Raw genomic sequence first — 27,216 nt, forward strand, 5'->3', positions numbered from 1 at the left:
AGTAGCGGGGAAGGGAAAGCCAGATAGATTTTGTGTAGAAGAAGCCAGCTAAAAAAGATTACCAAGTATAACGTGATAAAAAGTGAGAGTGTAGCTATTCAACACCGACCGTTTTTAGATTATATGGAGATATAGGTTAGACGAAAAGAAAAGCAAGTAGGACATCAGAGAGTAAAGTAGTGGAAGTTAAAGAATAAAGAGTTGAGTGCTAAAAGAGTTTGAGGAAAAAGATGATGTTCATCCCATCAGTTTTGACTGATGGGAAGCCAACAGCCAAGTGTGGTACGAGTGGGAGAGGAAGTACTAGGAACAACATCTGGTAAAGGACTTCCTAGGGACAAAGAAACGATGTAGTGCAACGGAAGGTTGGGGAGAAGAAAGAGGTTAGAAAGAGGAATGAGAATTCTAAAAGGGAGGAAGATATACACAAAAGATAACAAAGAGGAAAGCAAAACGTGCTGTAGTTACTTCTAAGGAAAGTATTTCTCCAGATATTTGAAGATTTAAAATTGGAATTGGGCCCAAAATAGCGCCGGTTATTCGTGAAAATTCTACGTTTTATCTCGATAATTTTATTTTTAGTGTTGGTAAGTGCATTCATGTATATACAAATTCGTTTACCGATTAGACAGAATCACCTTCTATAGGTAACGAGTGGCCGTAGGATTCGTCTTTTTGTTGATGTTTATTATTAGGTCCGTTTTTGTTGCTGTTTCTTATATAACAGAGAAAAAAAGAAACATATGAAGATTAGGTAGATTGGTGACTATTGCGATGAAGATTATAGAATATACTGGATGAGGAGGAAGAAATATATTAGAGAGGCATATAACCAAGAATGGAGAACTTGAGATGTTAGGAAATAATAATAATAATGTTAAATGCATTTGAAACCATATTTCATATAATTATTCTATTAAAATATTCTAAAATGGAGAGCACTTTGCCTACCTAATTAGTTTAGAGAAAATGTGAAAATGAAAACATTGTAGAGCTCAATTATTCTGTAAATGTGCGTCAACTGTAACTATATTTAGGTAATATGAATGAAAATACAATGAACCGAAATATCTCACAATGCATAGGAATAATAAATCAACCGAAAAACAAGTGTTAACAATTTCTTTTTTAATTGTTCTAAAGGTAAATTATAACTTTTATAATTTAGAATTATTCAATAAAAATCAGTGGTGGGTGAAAAACCTTTTTCATACAAACGTGCGATTCGAACGTTGTACTTGCTGTCCAGACAAAGATCAAAGTTAAAAAGGTTATTTCGGACGAAATATTGGAGATAAACCTTCATTAATAACTACGAAGAGCTATATTTTATTACAATTAAACGCTCAGCTTAAATCAGCAAATCCACTTTTGGATTATTCGGCAAAATGCAAATAAAATTTATGTAAAATATGATAATCTATATAGAATACCATTCCTTTAAAAAGCAGCAAATATTAATGAACTATAAGTATATGAATAGGAACACAAAACACGCTATAAAAACAATCATTTTTAAAAATAAATTGGCTGTAATATAAAATAAATTGTTGCTTTTATGAAACGCGGTATTGTTACTGATGCTTCGATAGAAACTTATTTTGCTAGCCTGCAGACGTATATCGATGTGTGAAGACAAGAGTTGTTGCCATGGAACACCCTGATGCAATGATGAACTATTTATCGACGAAATTGAAAAACGACCATCTTTGTGGCATTCATCATCAGATGATTACAAACAACATTATCTTCTTAATTCTTCATGTAGTGTATATGCGCATGATGATTTTTGCATTATTTATTGGGCGAACAATTATATATTTGACCAGATCACACAGATCCATAATTTTATCAATACACACTTCCTTATTGCGCGGTAAGATGGTCACTGATGGTCAAAAGTTCCATTATGTGCAAAAACCGTGTTTTTACATAATCTGCAAAAATACAGGCTGCAAAATAATTTAATACAGGGCATATTTGAAATATTATTTAATGACCAAACTTTGCAAAATATTTTTAAAAGCTACAAAATCATTGAAAATTATTGTAATAACTCAAAAAAAGAATGAAAACGTTATTTTTCGACTCTTAGGCCGCTTTTATGTACATAAGGATATTTGTATATAACGTGAATTTAGATCTTACCAGAAAACCACTCATACCATCGCATATTTGGGCTTTCAACATTTTATGACAGAAAGAATGGATCAATTTCATTTTCTATGCAGGTTTTTAAACCTGCTGCCGTCTTACGTCCATCTCTCAAAATACTCCAAAAATGTTTTTTATGCCACCTTCATGGAAATATCTGAATACTAAAACAGTTCATCACTGATGGAAAATCTACATTTTTGTAATAAGTAATATATATCTATTGAGAACCGTTTACTGAGATCATCTATTAACTTTCACCTACGATGCCTCTGGTATATGTCTCCATGAAAAATTAGCTTTAAAGATTTTACTTAGATGTGGTATTGTTATATCCTGTCCCTGCTGCAGAAGGACTGGATATATTCCATCGATTCCGGGGGACTTATATAGTTAAAATTTTATTTATAGCCTACATAACCACCTGAGGCCTCGTAATTTCGGTAGCCAGCTTTCATTAAGCGTTTCTGTATAATTGTGGTCTTCTTTTTTTTTAAAACTGACCTGACTCGCTGTAGCATCCCTCGCCAAGACTTTATGGATGCTGCATGCGGGAGTCTCTTCGACTTCCTCGCAGAACCTTCTTTTGGAGCCCCTTTGTCTTTACGGATTTCTTTATAGCATATAAGATTATCGCAGGGTAGTGTGCTATCTGTAGGATCTGTGGACAGTGTTATGCTTCAGTCGCTCCTTATTACCCAAGGTAACAATTTTATTCAGGCTGAGTCGATCTGGAGCCTGTAGATATTTTTAAAATATTTAGATTTTTTCGTCGGATCTGGTCTTCGATCCTTTGCCTTCTATATGATAGTTAGACACCCTACTGCCTGAGATATCTGGCCCTAAGATATTCCAAAGATATTTCTACAAAAATACAATGCATGAATTACTACAATCAATCCTAAACATATCCCGAGTGGACTAAAGTTAAAAATAGTTTTCTTGTATGCTTTTTTTCAAGGCATTTTATTTGTGGCCACGCAACCATGTCGCCTAATGATAGAACCATCCTGAGACAAAAATCTTATTTGAAGATCTTAAATTTTCATAATATTTTTCTTATAAATACCTATAGGGTAACAGGGTAAAAAAAAAACAAAACTTTGTGATGGTTTCCGAAAAATATTTATTAACAATAAAATGAATATTTAACAAAAAATTATTTTTAATAACATGTTTAAAAGAATATATAATATTCTAACATTTATATAATCATATTAATTTAAATTTATTTATATGAGTGGCTCTTAAGGATTAATTTTAATTACTTTATTTTATTTAAGTTGATTATTCGTTTTTAACATGTAGGTAACGTTTATTTATTTTAAATTGATAAACATTTAGATTTACTCTAAACTATTAAGTGAGATACATCTTGTGTGTAGGATGGTAAATAGCGTGGAACAGGCTGAACTCCCCCAACATCGTCCATTCTTCTTTGTCTGACATCAGAATCTCCAGGCCACGTCCGTTCAGAACCATACAAGTGACCTAATCGTTGAAATTTATCAAATACGTGAGAAATTGTTACAGCTTCATTAACTCCGTTAGATTTTATTCTTCTCTGGGCAGTAGAAGAAGCACGAAGCGTTTTCCGTTTCTAAAATTAAATTTTTTTAAATACTACTGTGACAGCACATTTGTATAATTATTTTAAGAAACCTTGGTACATATTTTTATCAAGCCTGCTAATGACCAAAATATTTTCAATACTTTGAACTTACTTCAACTGCTCCTCTCCATTTGTCAGCAGCATGTCTTGCCAATTCCATACGTTTTTGTTTCTTAATTTGATGTTTTTTGTATGCCATTTCTATAACAATCAATCCGATGCCTCCAACTATGCCAGCTCCTACTAAAATAAAAACTCCAGCCATATTTTTCAGACCTAGCGTATTCGGAGTTTTTTCAAACTGTTCACATTGTTGAAAATTGCCTTGGAGTATCCATTTATTATCCAGACTTTCCATAAATCCACCTAAAAATGGAAATAAACTTTAATATTACTAGATCATTTAGTGGTTTTACTTTTGTGCTCATAGAAGCTTTTCAAATTATGCTTACTCTCATGGAAGTCTAGTATAGCTAAAGTTACATCGTCTGACCAAGGAGAACCTTTTTGTAATCCGATTCCATATCCTGAGCGACCAAAAAGTTCACCAGCAGTAACTAACTCACAATCTTGTGCAGCTTCAAATTCCAAACGAGAACTGTCCCATATAAACGCCATAAGTTTCCTAAAAATGTTAACAAAACCATATATCAGATCAAAGAATAATACTACATATATAAAAGCTACTACAATATGTGTAAGAACTAAATATTGTAAAATTAATTTATCCAATTTGTTGAATTTATTATCCGACCAATTATTCTAATAAAAAAAGCTGTATAATGAGTTCCTGGATAGCTTAGGAGAGATATGTTATAACAGAGACTTCAGTTACAAACATACTAATTCTCAAGAGATAATTAACCTGGCATTCGTCTACAAAATTTAGAGCAGCAGGATAAAAGATTTGATCATTCCGGTATTGAAACATAGCGTATAAAACAGTTATTTAAAGGAAATAAAAAAATGAATAACAAAAATGGGAAACTCAAAAGAATAAAGACACTCGACATACCTCCTTATATCATGAACATTTCAGAATAACCAACTCCTGAAGAGGACACTGGGAGAGCAACTCACGACAGAAAATGCACCAAATGACCTGTATCGATTCTTCTTCTTAACATGCCATACACCAAAGTGCGTAGGCGACTATCTCATTACTAGAATTCTGTTCTTGGCGGCGTGACACAGCTCGCCTGTATTGTGTATTCCTGTCCATTCTTTAATATTCCTTAACCAGGATAATTGTTTGAGGCCGGCTCCTCTCCTACCTTCGATCTTCCCTTGTAGGATTAACTGTGGTATTTCTGTATCGATTAGAAATGTCAAAAACGATCAGAAATCAAAAGCCAGGCTTGAACTGCCCCGTAATACAAGAGCAATGCTAGATAGAATATGAACGATGTACTGACAGCTTACATAGATGTAGAAAAGCTTTTACTTCTTAGTATGATTGTTTTTTTAACTAAATAAATAAATAAAAATTGTGTTTTTTTTGTACAATAAAAATTGTAGATTATCCTACCCCTCTTTGACATCCTGTATTGCAATTTCGGCAGTATCGTAGTTGTTAGCTTCCATAGTCCTGTACATATTAGACAATTCAACTTGTCTTCTAAAATACATATCTACAGATGATCCCTTAACTGTAGCACAAGTCAGATTCTCCATTGTGTTTCTCAACTAAAACAAAACATTTTTAGTTTATTTGTACCTTTTTACGTTTAGAAACTTTACCCTAGCATCGTTAATACCAGTAAGTTTAGTTTTCGGTCTTTCTAACACAAGGAAAGCGGCCAAGTTGGCTGTGTATGAGGCGACAATGATCATCGCAAATCCTGCCCATACCATTCCCAGAACTCTAGCTGAAAAGCTTCTTGGGGTTCCTAAAATATATTATACAGATCTGTTAAATTCTATTGATAAATAGCACTAATATGTTTATTAAATTTTCCTAAAATTCTATTTGGGTCACATTTACCTTCTCCTATACCACTGTTAAGAAGTACTCCCCACGCGAACCAGATGGCACTGGAGAGATTTAAAGCATCTTCTTCGGTTCCATCAGTATTTGCTAATTTAAATCTGCCAAAAGGAGAAAATCTATCCAGTAGATAAAGAACCAAAGCTACCACGTGTACTGAAACCATCACCAGTATCCATAAAGTGTTACTGAACGGTTGCAAGAAAGATACAAGTGTAGACGATCTTGATGGCTAAAATATTAATGGGTATGAAATATCAAAATATATCGTTTTATCATATAAGTAGACCGGCATACCTCACAAAAGGTAAAAGTGAGAAAATTAATAAAGTTAGCATTCCGTAATGACATTTTACAAGTCGATACATGTTGAGTTATGTTTAATATACGACCATAAGGTAAAATACTTTTACCTTATTAATAACAGAGTGAAACAACGAGGAATGAAAGATAAAAAATTGATAACCAATAAATGAGAGAATGGACAAACTTATTTAAAAATAAAAAAAAAGCATTAACTTACAACAGAGTATATTCCATGGAGGTCATTGTAATTAGGCAACTAACGTAGTCAAATTTAAACTTACCTTCTTTTCTAAAATTGTTATTCCTTGATACTTAAACGGTTTACTGAATTCAATAAACTCGGCTCTTTCCGGATTGATTGTTAAGGGTGCTACGATCATAGCTGCTCGATCTGCTACCAGTTCTCCTATTAAGCCAGTCCACTCTTTCTTACCACTGCCTGACACGTTACGAATCAGATAGTTCCCAAACTGACCATCTGGCGATAGAGCTAAACTGTATGTGAAGTTGATCTTTTTGGACAATTCTTTTAGTAGATCTATGCAATAGCCTCTGCAGCAGTAGACACTTGAAACTGAAAAATATATATTTCGTATAGTAACTTTTATAATTACATATAGATTCTACAGAAACGGATTTTTTAAAACTTACAAATCCTTATCCGTACCATTTTTATGTCTTGAAAATATGAACTCCAGTAATACTAAACAGAATTAAAATAATGATAGTACCTACAGATGTCATAGCTAAAATTTTATCTTTCCGTTTTTATATTATATTAAGATATTGTACTTTCCTATACAAATATAAATATAATAAGGAGTTCAATAAGGTATTAATGTCTCCCCAAGCCTATCCACTGTAGTCCTAGAAGACATCTTTCACCAACTAGATGGGATAATAAAGGAATTAACATCAATCAATCAATCAATGAAATGAAACGCTGTAACAGTTAAATCAAAAGAAAGATTAGAAACAGGACCAAAACGACAGATCTTACGGAAGAAGTGACCAAAACTAGTTTGAGCCAGGCACGTGGATAGACAATCAATCTCACAACAAATGGGCTGTTAGAAGTGAAGACCAAGACAAAGGAAAACGTTAATTGTCAAAAAATTTACGTTTTTCAATTCTCTAATTGTTTTTATGTCAACGTCAACTTTTTTGACAATTAACCAGAGGCGAACGTTAGAATATTTATTAATTAAATGCGAAACTACAATTATGTTAATATACCTATTTAATCATACAAATTTTGGTTGGATTTAAGATAATTTTGACGAATAAATTAAATAAATAGGGAGTTTTGTAACTACCTAACGTAACGTATCTCCCCATACGTAAAGAACTAACGTATCGAAGAAGATGAACGTTAAATTGAGAGTTTTTGTTCTGCACGTAACGTAACGATGGTGTTGCCATCACCGAATTAGTGATTAACTAACAAATTGTCAGTGCCAGTCTTGTCCTTGCCATTTAACCCTATTTTTGATATTCAAAATAAATAACAAATATTTTTTTGAACAATTTTTAATTTTTGAGATGGACGAAGACATAGAAGATGCCCTTCTTCTCCACATCTTGCACGACTATACGGCCGCTTTAATTTTGATACCATTAAAAATATTTTTCGCTTTTGAATTAAATTCCACCTTTCTGGATGGTCGTAAGGGTGCTTGCCTACGACTTCCTTTAACAAGAACAAATCATCTTCATTGCTGAAGTGAAGTCGTTTTCTACTGCTTTCCATTATTTATAAAAATCAAAACAAATATACGTAACCACAAATGTAAAAATACACGTACCACGTGTGCTTATGAAATGTGGATGTTGAAATTTTGGTAATCGAGTAAGATTCCCTTGCGCATTCGGTTACCTTCGGCTCGATAGGGATGCGTATGAACGTAACGTACCAGCCCGTTACGTTAGGTAATACGTATCTAGATACGTTAGTTCAACCATTAATGCGCATGCTTATATGTCAAAAAGATACGTTACGTATACGTATTTGCTTGCACAAAAACTCTCTAATACTAAAATTCTAGTTTGGCATTAGTTGTCAAAAAATTGACGTTTTTCAATTCTCTAATTGTATTTACGTCAACGTCAACTTTTCTGACAATTAACCAGAGGCGAACGTTAGAATATTTATTAATTAAATGTGAAACTACAATTAATTCATTCGTTCAGCATCGAATAATACGACCATAATGACGATGGCATCGCGTTCTTCGACTTTTCAGAAAAATACGCCAGAAGTATTTTTTCACTCACGCCATTGATATTCTTAATGCTTTTCCACTTTTTAAAATACTGGTATTCTTTCTCATACATCATCCTAGATTTTTGTGGCAACAATAACCTTTCTGCTTCCAACGCTGCATTTTCTACATCTGATTTTCACCTTGTGGTTTTCCTTTTCTTGTGTCAAATTTTTTCCGTCCATTTCGTATTTATTCACTTTGTACACAAAACGCAACAATATTCTCCGCAAAAACCAAAAAGAAACATTTGTTTGACTTGTTGACAGAGTAATTCATATCCCTAGCAACGGAGCAACACAATTGCGATTTTTGTGCTAAAAATTAGAATTTTCTTTGAAATTCTATTTTTCACCTGAACTTGAAGTCTTACTATAGAAAAAAATGTTGTATTGCACACGACGATAAAATCGCATTATCTTCTCGAGCATAATTAGCGTGTCGACTGACGTCTAGACGCTAAAAAACGCTCTCGAAGATAAAGTACAATTTTATCGTCTTGTACAATAAATAACTATTAATATACCTATTTAATCATACTAATTTTGGTTGGATTTAAGATGATTTTGACGAATAAATTAAATAAATACTAAAATTCTAGTTTGGCATTTAATTAATAAAAAAATTCTAACGTCCGCCTTTGGCCATTTGTCAAAAAAGTTGACGTTTGTAAATTCTCTAGTTGTTTTTAGTTTGCAAAAGCGTTTATGTTTAGCTCAATATTAAGTTTCTGTTTCTGCTTAGTTTAGGCAATTCAAGTTTAGTCAAGTTATTTTTAGTTAGTTTTTCTTAGTTAATATATAGTTTAATTATTGTTTAATGAGACGTTAAAATTTTTACAAAGGCAGAATGGTACTGTAGCCGACAAAGTAGCAGCTGTTAATAATTGGTGAATGTGCAATAATTTCCATGCAGCGGAACGTGTTTTTAATGAGAGGTACACCGATCGCCCTACATCGAGAGCTTATTTGAGGAAGCTTCTTTCGAAGTTTAAAAAAACAGGTATTGTTCAAGATGTAAAACGATCTGGTTGACCAACAATTAGTGATGACAAAAAAATTGACATAATTTCAGAAATGGTAGTAAACAGTACTTCTTCTACAGCCCAAGTTGCATCTATCTATGGAATCAGTCAAAAGACAGTAAACCAATTTTTGTCTGAAAACAAATTTCATCCATACAAATTAAAAATTGTGCACCAACTTTCAGATGCCCCGATTTAGCCCGATTATATAAAAACAATTTGTTTTAGTGACGAAAGTACTTTTTCTCTCAATGGAAATGTTAACACACACAATGTGAGGTATTGGAGTGGCACAAATCCTCACGTCTTTCGTGAAACACACTCAATTTCGAAAAAAAATAAATGTTTGGGCAGATATTTTGGGAAACCACATAGTTGAGCCTGTTTTTCTCAATACTAACTTAACAGGTGAAGTTTATCTGGAGATGTTACAAAATGCAATTGAACAGTTAATACTTGAGATTCTGAAGGACAATCCAGATGAATTCGGCAACTTGGAAATAACGTTTCAACAAGATGGTACTCCTGCACACCATTATGGTGCAGTAAGACGTTACCTACATGAGGAATATCGTGGTAGTTGGATTGGATGACGAGGTACGATAGAATGGCCAGCTCGGTCACTGAACCTCACACCATTAGATTTTTTTCTGTGGGCATACTTGAAATCTAAAGTTTACGCTACAGCACCCGATAATATTGACATTTTGAAACAACGAATTGTTGAAGAATGTAGGGCAATTTTCCCCTACACATTTGAACGAGTATGGCAAGAGTTTAGAAATAGGATGCATTACTGTCAGGAAGTAGATGGAGCACATTTTGAAAACTTACTATAAGAACTAGTTGTTTAATATTTATTAATTAAATGAAAAGCTACAATTTTAGTATTTATTTAATTTATTCATGAAAATGAGCTTAAACTCAAACAAAATTATTATGACTAAATAGGTATTTTCAATACCTTTCAAACGAGGTACCACTTGCCATAAGGTCCAATTTAAAATTATCCGTCACAGTGGCGCTGTAACGTCATCTGTCACTATTATGACTAGTTGAGAAGCCTACATCTGTTTATTACCTCCCTCCAAATTTCACTATTATAAGTATAGCCGTTCAAAAGATACGAGGGAGGAACGGCCTTTTGACTAGCACTGTATAATTTAAAAAATTTTTTCGATTATACAGGGTCAGTCTCAACAACGAAATGAACCAAAGTTGTACAGACAATCTTTACACCAGAAAGTATACTTTATAACGACAATTCATTAGACCTTACTATTGATTCATCAAAGTTAAACAATTTCTACTTACTTTCTTCTATTGTTGAATTAAAATGCGGACATTCGATCTCATCAGGATTGCAAGTTTCTTGCAGTTCAGTCAGTTTCCGTACATATACAAATGGTTTTTCTTCTATAGTTAGCACTTTCAGGTGAGTGGGAATTTCAATACCTTCCGGTTTCTCTGTTTGTCTACCAGGCCATATGATGCTATTCTCGTCGACTTTTAAATTCATTTTATTTAATTCCTACAATTGATTTATGTTAATAAAAATATAAAAGTAACTGATACCATGGGAACATAAAATTTTCTTTAAATAAGAGCCAAGTGTGACAAAGTATTTTTGATTCAGTAAAATTTGACTTATTGACAACAAATTTGAGTAAATTTGTTATATGAATTTGGACTATGCAGTATTAAAGGTTTATTATCCAGTTATCTCTATCTCTAAATCATTTCTCAAACATTGGGTACGTTCACCAGCTTCCAACAGCTGATTTTAAGCGAAAAGCGGCTTAGTGGTAATAACAAGCAGACAAAAACCTTCTGAACGCATTGACTCAGAATTTCATTTCAGGAATGACGCTTTGACGAATCTAACATCAAGATTTACATAAATACTTCTATAAATAAATATTCTCATTCAGTATCAAACTGTGCCTACTTCCATTATTCCATTATAATTGCATTTTTTAGATTGCATTCGCAATTTTTAACTGAAACTAAAAAAAAAATCAAAACACATTATTGCGTATCACGCATGCCCAAGCAACCGGTAAGTTGATCTAGCGGAAATAAAGTACAGTAAATTTAACAGCAGCTAACTTCCAGGGGCTTGTCATCGAGGCAACTGCGGCCGAATGCTACCTCTGAGTCAGCTGTGCAGCTGACGTACGCAATAAAACGTACCCAATATAAACGAGATAGAGAAAGAGAAAGACAGAAAGTGAGAGAGAGAGAGAGAGAGAGAGAGAGAGATAGAGATTCGACAACAGAGCAGGTATTACACAAGGTCAATCTAGGGAGTAATCTTGTAAAATATCTATAGTATAAATGTTCTTGAGCATGCAGCTGGCCATTCCGATCGCAGGTTACGCCTATAATCTGTTGTTTGTGGCCTTCGCTAGAATGAACAATGCATTTAAAGGGAGAGTAAACATATCATACAGTCATATCAGTTGAGCAGATTTCAATGTGTGTGAATAAAAACAAAACTGTAGCTGAATCCACAAAAATCAGAAAAAACTTTTAGCTGAATCTCAGGACAGCTGAACACTTCAAACAAGTTGACAAGAGAGCAGGTCCGGTATTGGCCGCTTTGTATAAACTAGTGATGAATCTTGTTGATCCAAGGCAAAAGACGCTAATCGCGTTGTAAAAAGATGTGGAAGTGTTTGCTGGAGTACGGTCAATATTTCTAATGGACGAAAGTGAACAGAATGAGACACTGAAGGTAAGAAAGAGATGGATAAATGGCAAGTAATCTCAACGCATTGATCGGCGGCGAATACAGGGGTACACGTAAACTCATCACCAATTACCATAAATACCCTCGTACATAGTACAAACTCATCACCGCCATAAAAGCAGGGTTTTCAAAATAGACCCTAAGAGATTGGTAAACTGATCACTGGCCTACCTGCACCCCGGATCAGGTATAGACCATAAAATCCCAGCAAATGGCTAGTTTTTGGTAATTTCACAGAATAATCCAAATCCAGATATCTTAAATGCAACTGCAATTTATTGGTTTTTATTTGGGAATTCCACAAAATTCTATTGATAGCTACCTAAAATCATGCGAAAAGAAAAATTTCTCTTCATTTGCCATTGTTTCTTCAACATGGATAGTGAACTGCTAATTGATTATGTCCTGAGCCAACGCGGACAAAAAATAATGGTTATCAATAATTTCAAATTTCAATTGCGAAAGACTCTAAAATAATCGAATTGCCTTTTGTGGACTTGTGTGATGAAAGGGTGTAAGGCTAAATGTCATACAACTGGTGAGTAGAAATTTTATACCGTTTTTGTTTAGTTGTTGCGCACTATTTTTCGCGAATTATCCTGATCAAACAGAAAAAAATCAGCGTAATTAAGTCCTTTAAGTTAACTGTATAAGATGTTTCTTGTAGGCAAGGCATAATATTACTTTGTTGCTGTAGATTACCTTTTCTGATATTACATTTTGAGATTGCTAATTAAATTGTTAAAGTCACATTATTATATATATATATATATATATATATATATATATATATATATATATATATATATATATATATATATATATATGTATATATATATGTATATATATATGTATATATATATGTATATATATATATATATATATATATATATATATATATATATATATATAAGTATATATATATACAGGGTATCCAATTAAGTCGGCACCATATGTGAAACCTTTTTATTTTTAGTTTTATTAATTTTGTTATATAAAATAATTATGTTACATAAAAAGTTTTGAATGATCTAAAACCTAGAATACAATGATCAGATATTAAATTTTTTTAGTTGTATACGCGGTTTGTCAAAAAAATGAATTGTGGATATTTTCAAGTCTTAATAAAATTCATGTTATTTAACGAACCGCGTAAATGACTGAAGAATACTAATATCTGATTCTGATTATTGAAGTTCTAGATCATTCAGAACTGGAGAATACATTTTTTTTTCATAAAACTAAAAATAAAAAAATTTCCATATGGTACCGACTTAATTGGACTCCTTTACTCTTTTTAGTCTACCAAGCTTTCGCAAATCTTTATTTGCATCATCAGGGTGCTACGATAAACAAAATTAGTACAAATTACAGAATAAAAATTATTTTGTATCTTACACTAATTGAGGTTAGTTGTCATGATGTTTATAAAATGATATGAACAACTCATCTGACTCCTACAAATAATGGCGAAAACTAACCAAAAATGTAAAAAAATTGCTTTTAAAAGCACTCTAATTGTGGGATCTTTGTACAAGTCATTGAAAGATAAAGTACAGGAAACTGTACTTAAGCATTTTGATGCATTCTGTCACAATAAATGCATTGCTGTTTACATCAAATTTAAAAATTTCCGCCAATGATGCCATAAAATGCTTTGCACGTGTAAAAAATTAAGTTTCCTTCGACTTCAATGCAATAATAGCACACTCAAGTTTTTAGCTTTTCCTATTTTTTAGACATTTTATATTTACTTCCTGTCCAAAATCGTCTATTATTTTCAGGGTAGTTAAATAACGCCAAAACAGTAAGAGTTAGACCGAATGTATGCTTAACAAATCATTTCGAGAATTCAATGAGAAATATAAAAATGCAATGAAAATCAAATAACGAAGATGGGACTACTTCCGATATAAACAAAAATAGCACATGTTGACAAATATTTTCATTTTAAAGTTCACTATCGAAATACTATGTAACTAAATTCTTAGATTTCAAAACAATTTAGATTGGCAGATACGTCTAATAGGCCACACCGTGAGACATATTAATATCTCAGTTAAATTTTAAAGCAACTCACTTAAAATAATTTCTGAATTTATTAAATTATCACATAAACGAGAAGTATAACAGGTAAGAGGCAATCTTTCGCATTAGAAACCAGGCAAAAATCCCGGTGATGAGTTTACATATCTGCGGTGATGAGTTTACCAATCTCCAAAGGATGCCGGTGATCAGTTTACTATATCTCCGAGGGTCTAATAATTTTATGGGGGGCTATATAGTGATGAGTTCGTACACGTCCAATACAGGGAGGTGAACTACCATCTGACTTCGGTGTTCGTGGGGTCATGGCTGTTTCCATTCCTATCTGAAACGAATTTACTACGAGAAGAATGATATGTGTACATAGTCACGGAGGGTGAGAAGACACTGTGGAGTAGTCTATTGCTAAACGAGAGTGGAATCAGACTCAGACAGAAGACAAAAATGCCTAGTGGGTGTAAGAAAGAAGATACGTGTGAAGAGACTGGTTAAATTGATGCTTTTTGGTGAGAAATACTGCAATATTCTTAAATTCTATGATTGCGAGAGTGAAAAATGAAAAGATACTACATAAGTATTAAAAAAAAGTGTCGAGAATATTGAAAATATTAAATTCAAACTCTACAATAAAATTTATAAACATTAAATTTTGCTGCAGTATTATTTCTTCTACCTGGATAAGAAGTGATGCAGCATTATTATTTAAGACAAATTGTAGACTTATTAAGGATTTAACATCAATCCTGGGTTTAACCACCTCTGGTTTATGGGATTTAAGACTAGAGTAATGCAAAAACAATAAACTAGAATTACCTTATTGAAAAAATATTTTCCAACCACCACTTTCTTCTTCTTTCTCTGTATATTCACAATATTATATTCAGCGTTAATTCGATCACCTTGATCATCAAAAGCAACTTTGCCGGTTTCACCATTTATTAGTACTTGTTTCCGAATGAAATTAAATAGATCTCGCCCTGTATCCCAAATAGATCCCGAATTGTCGCAATCTTCAGGAGCTTCGGTGATTTCTTTCGTTTGATTCATATCTCTCAAAGCTGAAGCTAAAACGTATCTAAAAAAATGTTCATATTAAAACAAAGAATAGGAATAAATTGTAATTACTTGCATGCTGTCTCTTATATGAGCTTTCTCGTTGGTGGCGTTGACAAGTTTTAACCCTAATATTCCTTCAGGAATATTATCAGCTTCCAAAGCTTGTTCTGTTACAATCCAAGCAAATCCCGCGTCTGTCATGTTGAATGCTGAGGCATCTCTGAATATAACTTTCGCGTCGTTTTTGCTAAAAAAAATTTAAAATGGAAGATTTAATTGATTGTATATGCCATTCAATTATTTTTTGCTTGATTTTAATATCTTTAATATTAATATTATTGTGCACTACGTCATTTATACATCGTTTGTTTTTTTTTTTTTCAAACTGTACATATTTTGAATTATCATTACTGATTATATTATATCTAGAGGTGACGAAAACTGCGCAAAGAACATAAAGAATGGTGCGACATGGAAGTCACTAATCGACCGATTTCACACCGATTTGTATCACTCTTGCTAGGGATATAATTTATAACCGACTTCATTTGCAGCAGAATACAAAAAATGCGTACGAAAGCTGTGCTCTTCACCTTTAAAACATATTTTAATATGTCGGTAGGACGCTCTGATGGAGTGCACAAAATCGAATGAACATGAGAATCTGAAGGTAGACAACCATACCTACAAATATGCCTCCACTTTTCCCTACCTAGGCTCAATAATAAATGACAACAACAACATCAGTCAAGAAATACAATCACTGATTCTCAGCGGTAATAAGTGCTTTTATGCATACAAAGACTTAATAAAAAGTAAGTTAATGAATCGTGAGTCTAAGCTGAGAATCTACAAAACAGTAATTAGACCAGTGGTCACATATGGATGTGAAACGTGGACCCTCTCAACCACTGATAATAATCAACTGAGAATATTTGAGCGCAAAATACTAAGGAAGGTGTTTGGACCATCCCAATGCAGCGATGGTTCGTGGAGAATTAAAATGAACCACGAGCTGGATGAACTAATGCAGAGCGCAGATATTGTCAGATTTGGAAAGTCACAAAGACTAAACTGGCTTGGTCACCTAGAAAGAATGTCAGATAATCGAGCTGCAAAAGTAGTCCAGAGATGGAAGCTCCAAGGAAACAGAACAAGAGGAAGGCCCCGTAAAAGATGGATAGACGACGTAGAGAGGGATCTTAAAACCATGAACATCAGGCAATGGCGAAAGAAAGTATCCGACAGGGCAGAATGGAAGAACATTGTTAAGCAGGCCAAGACTCACAAAGGGTTGTAGCGCCATTAGAAGAAGAAGAAGAAGGACGCTCTGATCAAAAAATATCGAATTTTGTCCGTCGTATTGATGCAAATTTTATTTAAAATTTCGCCCGCGTAACTGGCATTCAAAATCACCGGTCGCTTCAAGCGTTGTATAATTTTTAGACGTCAAATCTCTGACAACTGGACTGATCAAAAAATGTGAGCTGTAAGTAAATATTCAGTATTTTGGGGATTTTGCAGGACTCTGATTTTTATACTTTTTGAAAATTCTTAAACCTATAAAAGCTACACATTTTAAATCTTTCGTGGTTTTGTCAAATTACAGAAATTATTTCCGGCAAATTTGAGGTCATACAAATGTTTGTGGTTTGTTCGTATTTTTAGAAAGAAAACAAAGCTGGATTAAGTGTGTCATATATTTTGTCGATTGATATACTTTAATATGTATTTTCAAGATAAAAAAAGCATAGATTTTAGAAAATATCAAAAAACCAAGTATGTAATAGTAACATCTTAACAAAAAAGATACCGTTGTATATATTTTTAGGGTAGAAATTACTCTAGAACTATAAAAATCATGCATGTTCTTTTATCTGGGTCGGTTTTCTCTGTATATATAAGATTATCATCGGTGATCATACATAGTCTGATTTTATTTATGTCATACAGTGAATCCTCATCCAAAAAACGAAATATTGTTATCTCGTGAATGTTATCTTGACTTACCTGGCATACATCAAATATACTCTGGATTGAGCATTCTTTAACTCCAATAATTGATCTCGAAAACTATCCAATCCTGATTCAAATTCAATTACGGACTCCACCTTAAACCCAGAAATGAATTAGAGGATATAGATCTTCAATAATTTGAATAAGTAGATTGCAAACTAAAAAGTTTTGGTGTTCATGTATAACTCGGATTATGTAGTGTAAAAGAATAGATTTTTAGAGAAAAATAACTTATGGGCAATGCTCTCCTGTACTCTGTGATGCATTCTAGATCACATTCAGAATGAGTGAAGAACGCAAATATATCGGTGAAATCGACAATCTTTTGTCTATTCCATATCATATCCCATACATGTCCGCAGATCTTGCTGATCATCGAAGAACGGTGAAGTTGGGTTAATGAAGAAACTCTAAAGTGACAGCTACAGGATGGGGCTTGGCATTATTTTACTGGAAAATAGGGTTTTCTAGTTCTCAATAGGGCAACGTAACGGATTCCAAGACAATATGAATGTAACTCTGAATGTTTACGTTTCCAAAAATAATAGAGGGGACCTACTTTCGTATGTTATGGCACCTCAAATCATAAATCCTCTGGTAAGCAAAAATAACGTTACGTGGTACGTTCCAAAAGCCAAAATTAAGTTCTCACCTTTCTCTTCGTCTTCGGTGATCCCATCTTCGTCCATCGTTAACCAATAGAATAAAAATTCATTACTAAATAGGTTTCCGTTCTATTCCTAATCCTACTCGTCTCATTTATGACACCACTTCAGTTTTGCTTCCTTATGCTTTCGACTCTCTTACTGAAGTCTTCATCAGGAATTCCTGGGACTGAGTCTCATTAGTTCCCATATAACTTCACTAGTACAGTGTTTTCTGTGTACATAGTATGGATAAAAAGTGTACTCGTCGTCCCTTGCTACTTTACATTAATCACACCCTTACAAAACGCGAAATTTGGTCTAGGATTCTGTTTTGAATATTTGTACCATTCGCTGTAAGATATCTGTATTATCTAAGGCTTAAAACTTTAAGATATTCTCAATATTAAAGTATTCCCAAGACTTCTCTATTTCTTAGTAGCTGTTGGATACACTATCTCAAGTTTTTCTTTATAACATCTTCGCAATCAATAAACAGTAATAAACATGATAAATTCTAAGATTCTAAGATACAATGAGATGGAGAATGATATGATATAATTTGAATAAATATTCAAATTAGAAGATGCAAACACAGAGTCAAACATCAAGGTACAAGAAACTTAAAAGTATCAGTGATTTCTACCAGGATTATGAAGAACATTGTTGAAAAAGTAAACTTTCTAATGATTAAAAATAGTTCACATATGTTCTAAACTGATATATTATGTAACGGATAACTGTAACTTGTATTTCTAACATTCTAAACCCAATGTAAAAAATGTGTATGAGTAAATTCCTTACCTGGACTTTGATATCCACATCATCTTCTAAACTTTGAGAAGTAGTCTGGAAGCGTCCCAACAAAGCCCTTCCATCTGTATCAGAACTATGAATAAATATTACCTTTTTGTATTTGAAATGCTTTAACATTTCTACCCATACATCAGCTTGATGGGAGTACGGAGGAACGGTTCTCAAAAATGACACGTGTATATTCTAAAAATAAAAGATTAATTTATTTTTTTAATTCGCGAAACAATAGGCGAAAACAGCTTAAAATGGGGAAAACTAAAAATTTTACGAGGAAAGAGATATTATAAATTTTTAAATAATTTTCGTAGAAATTAGCGAAATTAGTATCGAGCTCGTACAGCTCGTGACGTAGAGCTGTAGAGCTTCTACATAGTCACTCTAAGGAGTACTGATAGGAAGAAATACACATAAGCGAATGGTGCAAACACTACACTGAAATCAAATCTTAACTGTCTCTTCTGTAGAAAAGAATTCATAATAATAACTAAAAAGCTCGAATTCTACATACATGAACTATTTCTTTAACTTACCTTATCAGAAAACGCTGAATCTCGAGACGATATGCCAATAACGGGTATATGGTAGAACCCACTTGTATATGACACCGCAGCTGGGGATAGATCGCCTATTAATGGATGGGAAACAACGACGGCATATACCTATATAATAAAATAGAATATAAATGATGATAAAAATAATTTTTTCATCGATAATTACGGCCTATTTTAGAAAAATATTTTCAATTATTTCGAAGCCTTATTATTAGGTTATTAAAAATAGTTATATTTCAAAAGTTGTCGAGATAAAATACAATTGTGAAGAGGTAATATATAAAATGTTGTACAATCAGAGAAGAAGCAAGACATGCTCTAAGATTACGAAGGATTAAAAAGCTGTAACTAGCTGGATGGACTAGTCATTTAAAGGCATTGCGCAATTGTTCAGCCGAAAGTATTGACGAGAATAGCATACCAGAATCTACTTCTGATGACACCTTGGACTTTTCTGAGGATGGAGGAAAAATGATCTAATTTCTTATAATGGAAAAGTATGGGAGTTGTATAATCCCTCTTTAAATGTTGTTCTAAACAAAATATTCAAAGAGAATCAGATCAAAGGACAATAGTTTATTCTAAAAAAAATAATAAATACACAGTTTATTAGCACCTGATGGCTAATTATTAAGGAAACCATGCTACGTTCTATAATATCTTGCACTAAAGCTAAAGCACATCGACAATGAGTGAAGCTGGACTTTTACGGTAGAAGAGTAAATTGACATTGAAGAACTAAACTCAAACTGACAAATTTGCATTAGCTTCCTATATTTCATATATCGTATTATAAACAATAGCAAGCAATGTTAAAAACTTACATTGAATATTAGTTTCAATAAACAGCTATATCCGAAAAAAACCAGATTCAAATTTAAAAAGTTTTTGTGAATATGAATATTTATTGCGGGGTATAGTAAAGCTTCTGCATTGTTTTTGAGGTATTGGTTCTTGTGTGGAAGAAGCGAAAAGTTAGGAAATGAAGGTTCCTACCAGCAGAACTCTGCATATCGGAAAAGAGATAATGAAATCTGAATGTCACCTGCTACCCAGAGTTGAGACGACCTTAGCTTCCATTCAATCGTTCAATTCCTTTTATTACCAAGTTTTACAGATCTCAAAAGTGTTAAATAAACTCATTTTAAGGAATTTTTTAATGTACAAAAATGCTTGTTTTTTTTAAATAATGCTTACTTTGAGAATATGAAATAGTTACTGGAATATAAAAAATCATTTTTTTTAGACATCAAAACTTTTACGAAACTTACCTTATTAGTTAAAATTATAGTTGCAGTGGTACAAAGTATTATATTGTTTGCACCAGTTATTATAACTATCTTTACAAAAACTAATAGTAAAACTATTTTAAAAGCCATTCGATACTTTACCTTTCTAGATATCAAATATTTGCAGACATTCAGGGCAGTGCGGATAGGGTTTGGATCCATTAATATAGCTGTGTGGTAGTAGGTTACGCCTTTTGGTACATACTGCGAATCAAAGTTTAAATGCTGAAATGTAAAAGACAAAATCAACATTTGTAGCATTTAAATTAATAATTAATCTCCATTTATACACAACGGAAGAAACATAAAAGTTCAAGGGAGAGAAAATTAAGATAAGAAAAGCTTGTTGATGTTCTATCAGAAACAACGCGTGAAATCAATTTCTATAATGGCGTTGTATTACTTTTTTTTGTCTATAGTAAAATGCTGAGGCGAGAGTCACAGAACTAGCGCCACGAGGAGAAGGCGTCGCAGGTAACGTCATATAATAGCGGTTCTTGACATCGATTCACTCCTCTCGATCAATTCGTCTCTGGTCATCATATATTTACTTTAAGTAGCTTTAAATTAAAAACTGCATGAAAAATAAATAACAAACTGTAGACATTCAATGAGAAGTAAAAATTTGAAAGAATATCTGTCACTAAAAGATTCGATTCGTAACGATTGTCAAAATTGTCAAGTCATAAATGTCATCCGATTAATAACAACATTTACACCCTGTTTCCGAAATGATAATCATCGCAAAAATTATGTAATCGACGGTTGACAATAGATTAAAGGCATTTTTGCAAAATGCGGAAACTTCAATCAAAATAGATTCAACAACGGTCGATCACCTGATTTAACAAGCGATTAATCGTTAGTTAACAGTTGATCATAAGTGTTTTGAGTTTCTGAAACGCCGATTAACTAGTTTCGCATGTCAAACGTTTAACGAAGAAATAATTTAAAATATTTTTTTAACTTGCAAAATATGGACATCTCTGACATTTCCGATGTTTCATTGTCGAGCGAGGAGGAAAATGTCGTCCCCATAGATAATCGCAAAACCAGAATGAATCCTATGAAACACTACAATGATACTGAATTTAAAAAACGATACAGACTGTCCAAAGAAGTTGTGACATAATTAGTAGAACTAATAGGTAATATAGAATCAACAACCAAACGCAACAAATCTATTAGATGCCAGCAACAGCAGAGGAGCGCATACGTGCTAAATCTGGTTTTTATGCATTGGCTAATTTTCCAAATGTAATTGGTGCTGTTGACACACATCAAAATTCAGTCAATCGGAGGGCCAACAGCAGAAACAGGCAAGGTTACTTTTTTTAAATATGCAAGCTATATGTGATGCACAGCTAAGAACTCAAGATATCATTTGTAGATGGCCTGGTTCTGTGCATGACACATCTATTTTTAATTACAGGCATTTACGTGCTGATTTTGAAAGTGGTGTGTATGGGAACGACTTTCCCTTAGGAGATGGATACCTGTTTAATATCTGTTTAAATTTTTATAATAATTCTTGTTTTAAATTTCATATAAATACAATTATTATGTTTAAACATATTATTTAATTTATATAATAATTAAATTAACTATCAAATGATATTTATTTATATTTTATTATTAAATTTGGTCTGAACTTGACAGGTTTGTCATAAGTAATCAACGTATGCTTTGTTAATACGTTAACAGATGGCGTTAGGAGCAAACATAATAATTTATTGAATTTGTTTAAAATATAAAAAATAAATAAATAATAAAATTATATTTAATTTTAAATATATTATTTAAATTTTAAAAATACAGAAAACGATACGAAGCTCCGCACTAGTCCGCCTACTATTCCACTTTTTTTTTAAATAAAATTTGTATCAACTCGACGGTAAAAAATCGATATCTTTTGATCAGAGTGTCCTATCGACAAAATTCAAAATGCGCTTTAAAGGTGAAGAGTGCTGCTTCCGTGCGCATTATTTGCATTTTGCCGTAAATAGCAAACATCTTTAAAAGAAGAAAAATTTGAAGAACCGTGTCTTGCTTAAAATTAGTCCTAGGGCCTTTTGCTGTACATCATTTTAAAGGTAATTATTTTTTCTTTCTTGGTAACCTAAGCTATCCTAAAATTGCGCACAAAAAAGTTATAAAAAAACGTTGTTGAAAAATAGGAAATATGATCCAAAAATGGTGTGAGTGACAAACTTCGGGAAATCGTTTCTCGGATAATATGAATCCTAAAGGCCTCTATCAAACGTCGTTAAAAAAAAAGGATAGAAGTTTTTTTTTAACACAATGTCTATAAGTACCTCTATCTTGTGGAAAACATTTATGGCGGTAAAAAAAAAATTGCGTGTTTTCATGTTTTTTGCTTCGTTTTTTTTAATATTTTAAAAAAAAATTATTTTTGAATTAAAAGGTGACATTTAGATAGAGAATTTTATTTTGAACAACTTTTCTGTAGATGTGTATGTACGAAAAGAGAATAGAATTCACCCTAATGCACCCTAGTGTATAGAGACTAATTCACCCCTTTCTCAAAAACGCACCCCTTTAAATGGTAGCACTGCGCGATTTTTTAATTTTTGGGAACCATTAACCATATAAAACAATAAAAACCCCTTTAATGTTGTAGTTTCTATCTAAATTACATAATCAATAGCATAAAATAATAGTAGGATATGAAAGACTAGTTCCTTGGATATGTCTCTAACAGCTAAATTTTTCAAAAGAAGATTTTATATTCCAAATAGCCACTCTCAGGTCTTTGTCTACATTCAGTCAAGACCTATATTTTGTTTTTAATCCGGTTTCACAAAGGTATGATGTTAAAAATGGCAACAATATACGAAATATTCTTATTGTGAATGAAGAAAAGACACCATCCACTTCCGACCGAAATTAAGAGAAATTTATTACAAAATTCTCTTTTAATTTCATTGGTTGCAGTAAAGTATTGGTTGTCATTAATTTCTTCTTCTGCAGCTAAGAGACCTACGAGAGTAGTTCGAAATGTATCCCTAACTCATTCACTTACGAACAAACTGCAGTTGTTACAGTTGAGAATCATTTAGCAGACGACATAAAGATAAAAAGAAGTGTGCGACAGGGATATTTTATGTCCCCGTTATTATTCAATATATATTTAAAACGCAATAGAAACCTAGCGCTAACTGATATGGGTGAGGTTACTTATAAATGCATAATGACTTACCAATATAAGATATGTTGATGACACTCATTTTTGCAGACAGTCTGGAAACTATATAATACTAGATACGGAAAATAATCTAAACACCGGTCATAATAGACAAAATTATGCACACAGGTGATATAATTAAAGCTCATTTAAAAACAAAGATAAACGAGTTACAGTATAGACAGAGAAAAATGGAATGGGAACGAAAAATAACTCCAAGGAAAGAAAAAGAATGATCCAAACAAATGTAGATAAGGTTATAGTCCAACGGATATTAAAAGATAGGCAGTTGAAAATGTATCTAATTTGTAGGTTCCTAGGAAGCATAATATTAGAAGACTGAAACGTTTAAAAGCAATATAAATGAAATTTCTCAGAAAGACTACAAGGAAAACAATGTGAGACAGACAGACAAATTATGACATTAAAAGAATAACTCAACAAGAAGATATTATAACCAAAATAGAAATAAAACAACTTGAATGGTTTAAACATATTGTAGGAATGTATGAAACTCAAGTACTGAAAGACTGGTAGAAGCTAAAATAATGGACAAAATAAGCAGAAACAAAAAGAAAAAGAGAGGAAAAGAGAAAAGAAGAACTAGGACAAAGTAAAAGTTTAAAATAAATTAAATATTTAGCGGAAGATCTTAAAGCATAGAGAAATGGGATTATAATCTCAAATAGATAAGTTCGACACTAACAACGAGTAAACAATATGCCAAAAAGAAAAAGAGTTTAACTGATTCTACCATATATTAATACTGTAACAAAGAGGACTGGTCTCTAAAAATGATCTAAAAAATGATCTCTTTTAGAGCAGTATTCAACCAAACGTGACAGTAACCAATCTACTGTAATAAAAATTTTGTGTGTTTTTGGAATCTCCCAATATATTAAAAAAAATATTGGAAAAAATTTGTAAAACAGATTTAAATTTAGAAAAAAATTAGGCATAAAATAAAAGCAAGTTGTGTAAATTGAAGAATAACTATGATATATAATAAATAATGAAAATATTTACCGCAATAGTCTCCTGGAAATATTTTTCACTTTCATTACTGCTAAGAACTCCTCCGATATTAAAAACCGTTGGATTTGGCCAATCTCTTGGATTTGCTTTCAAAAAAGTTAAAAAGCAACAACAAATCAAACCGTAAATTACAACTTTAAGCAACATTTTAAACGGTAATTAATAAACTGTTTTCGGAAAATATCGGAGATGAGGCCGTCCGCCCTGTTGTCAAGCCCACTGCTGAGATGATATCGATTTTGTACGCAAGGCCTTAAAGCGACGAGAGGATCAGGATGGAGCACGATTTAAAAAAAAATAAAAATATGTGGTTGCGATAATCCATGCTAAATTTAATAGGTTTTATTATGCTGTTAGTTTAATTCAGCATTATAAAAAATGAATTCATATTTCATTCCAGCCTTTCAGTAATTTGACGTAAGATCTTAAGAATTTAGAATCTTTTTTCAGTCATATACGCGGTTTGTCAAAAAATATGAATTTTTTCAAAACAATATCCAAAATTCATATTTTTGACAAACCAAGTGTATGACTGAAAAAAATTAATATTTGATGATTACATTTTAGGTTTTAGAATATGTAGAGATTTTTATAAAGAATATCTGTTTTTCATAAGTCTAAAAATAAAAAAAAATGCGAAACGTTTTTATTTTTAATTTTATGAAAAAAGTTATTCTTTATAAAAAATTCTAATGGATCTAAAACTTCAACAGCAATCATCAAATAATATTAAATTTTGTCAGTTATATACACGGTTTGTCAAAAAATACGAACACAAAAATTCACTATTCTAACAACATCGTAAAGAAATATTTTTCGTTTACATTAAATGTAAAACTATTACATTTAATGCGTTAAACTGAAGGACCAACACCTGAATAAAATCGCCAAAAGAGTTGTAAGTGCTGAACTAATAGTACATAAACGTAGGGCGTCAAAATTTCATTCCAAACAAAAAAAAGTGATTCGTTCATTCGTTCATTCATGGACGAATCATCAGTTTCAGTCTACAAGCGAAGCAGGAACATCTTCAGAAGATGCCAACCCCTAGTGTTGGCGAAACGTTGAGAACTAATATCAGAAGACAACGGCCTAACAGCCCGAACAAACAGTTCAACAAGTTAGACGATGGCCGTGAAAGTCTAACGCATTTTATCATGAATTTTTTGTGTCAATAAAAACTTTACTTTTAATAATGTCTTTTGTTTATAGTCATAGTCATAGTCATAGTCATACTTTATTGATCCTTTAAGACATTCAAAATAAATGTATAGGATACGTCACTACAGAATTTAGTATAAAAAACAATAATGTGGATAATACAATATTCACAGTGTAAAAAAAATTGACAAATCATAAAATATATAAAATAACATTTTTACAAGTAAAATATGAAGCTACTGCAATTTGTCCTCAAGATATTCATTTATAGAATAATATGCTTTTCTTAAGAGTAAATCTTTAACATTTTTTTTTTAAATTTAGAGATAAGTGGTATTTCTTTCACAGTTTTTGGCAAATGATTGTATAAGGTCAGTCCCATATATCTGAAGCAATTTTGAAATTTGGATGTTCTGTGTTTAGGAACTCGTCAAGATTCAGCACTTCTTGTATTGTAATAGTGATTGTCTGAATTTACTGGAAATGTATTGATTTCCTCTTTGACATAAAGTAAACATTTATAGATATATAGGCAGTAGAAAGTTAAAATTTGATGTTTAATAAAAATTGGTTTACAAGACTGTTGATAATCCAAATTAAAAATTATACGGATAATTTTTTTTTTTGGTTAATGAACACTTTGTTACTATCTACTGAGTTCCCCCACAAATTTACATTATATAGCAAATGTGGCTGTAAGCAAGGCTATAATAAACGTTCATTAATGCCGAGATGGGTAGTGTGTTTTTAATTCTAGATATAGCATAAAAAGCTTTATTCAATTTCATGTTCACTGAATTCACTTGCTCTGACCATTTGAGATTACAATCAATGAATACACCCAAAAACTTTGTAGAGTGAGTGGAAGATAACATATTGTTTCTATCTATATGGTTAAGGTATAGTCATATTTAGATGAGTTGTATGAATGAAAATAAATAATTTGCGTCTTGTCAATGTTTAATATTAGTCTGTTGGTATTACACCAGCGTATAAAGCAGTCAACAACAGTCTTCATTGTCATTTTTAATTCCTCGAGTGTACGTGCAGAGACTATTAACGAGGTATCATCAGCAAACATTGATATTATAAGTGCCCTTATGTGATCTGGTAGGTCATTAATAAAAATTAGGAATGATAATGGTCTCAGCATGGATCCCTGTGGTACTCCTTTATTTGTCGTGTATGGTTCTGAGCTTGATTCTTTCATATTAACAACACTCTTCCTGTCACTAAAGAAATTTATTATCCATTCTAGAAATATCCTAGTATGCAGCCATGTGGCTAAGTGGAATCAGTTT

General features: G+C 32.3%; 1 protein-coding gene across 1 annotated transcript; it reads right to left on the reverse strand.

Moving 5' to 3' along the window:
- Positions 1-3,325: 3,325 nt before the first annotated feature.
- On the reverse strand, positions 3,326-24,972 carry Nmdar1 (glutamate ionotropic receptor NMDA type subunit 1). Its single transcript, XM_072529022.1, has 15 exons — positions 24,746-24,972; positions 20,617-20,739; positions 19,205-19,333; positions 18,663-18,857; positions 17,209-17,309; positions 15,272-15,445; positions 14,956-15,217; positions 10,659-10,875; positions 6,341-6,633; positions 5,751-5,985; positions 5,507-5,655; positions 5,295-5,452; positions 4,219-4,391; positions 3,879-4,132; positions 3,326-3,754 (listed from the first exon to the last, which is right to left on the reverse strand). Exons 1-15 carry the CDS (start codon positions 24,899-24,901, stop codon positions 3,506-3,508), a joined length of 2,868 nt encoding a protein of 955 aa, XP_072385123.1. The 5' UTR covers positions 24,902-24,972; the 3' UTR covers positions 3,326-3,505.
- Between the last annotated feature and the right edge of the window lie 2,244 nt (positions 24,973-27,216).

The sequence above is a fragment of the Diabrotica undecimpunctata genome, chromosome 4, assembly GCF_040954645.1.
Source record: "Diabrotica undecimpunctata isolate CICGRU chromosome 4, icDiaUnde3, whole genome shotgun sequence".
Classification (NCBI taxonomy): Eukaryota; Metazoa; Arthropoda; class Insecta; order Coleoptera; family Chrysomelidae; genus Diabrotica; species Diabrotica undecimpunctata.

Coding starts and splice junctions, on each gene's coding strand:
- Nmdar1 (XM_072529022.1), bottom strand. CDS start 24,901: ATGTTGCTTAAAGTTGTAATTTACGGTTTGATTTGTTGTTGCTTTTTA. Junction 20,740..24,745: donor ATTTCCAGGAGACTATTGCG/GTAAATATTTTC, acceptor TTTACATTTCAG/CATTTAAACTTTGATTCGCA. Junction 10,876..14,955: donor GAAAATATTTTTTCAATAAG/GTAATTCTAGTT, acceptor AATCAATTGTAG/GAATTAAATAAAATGAATTT.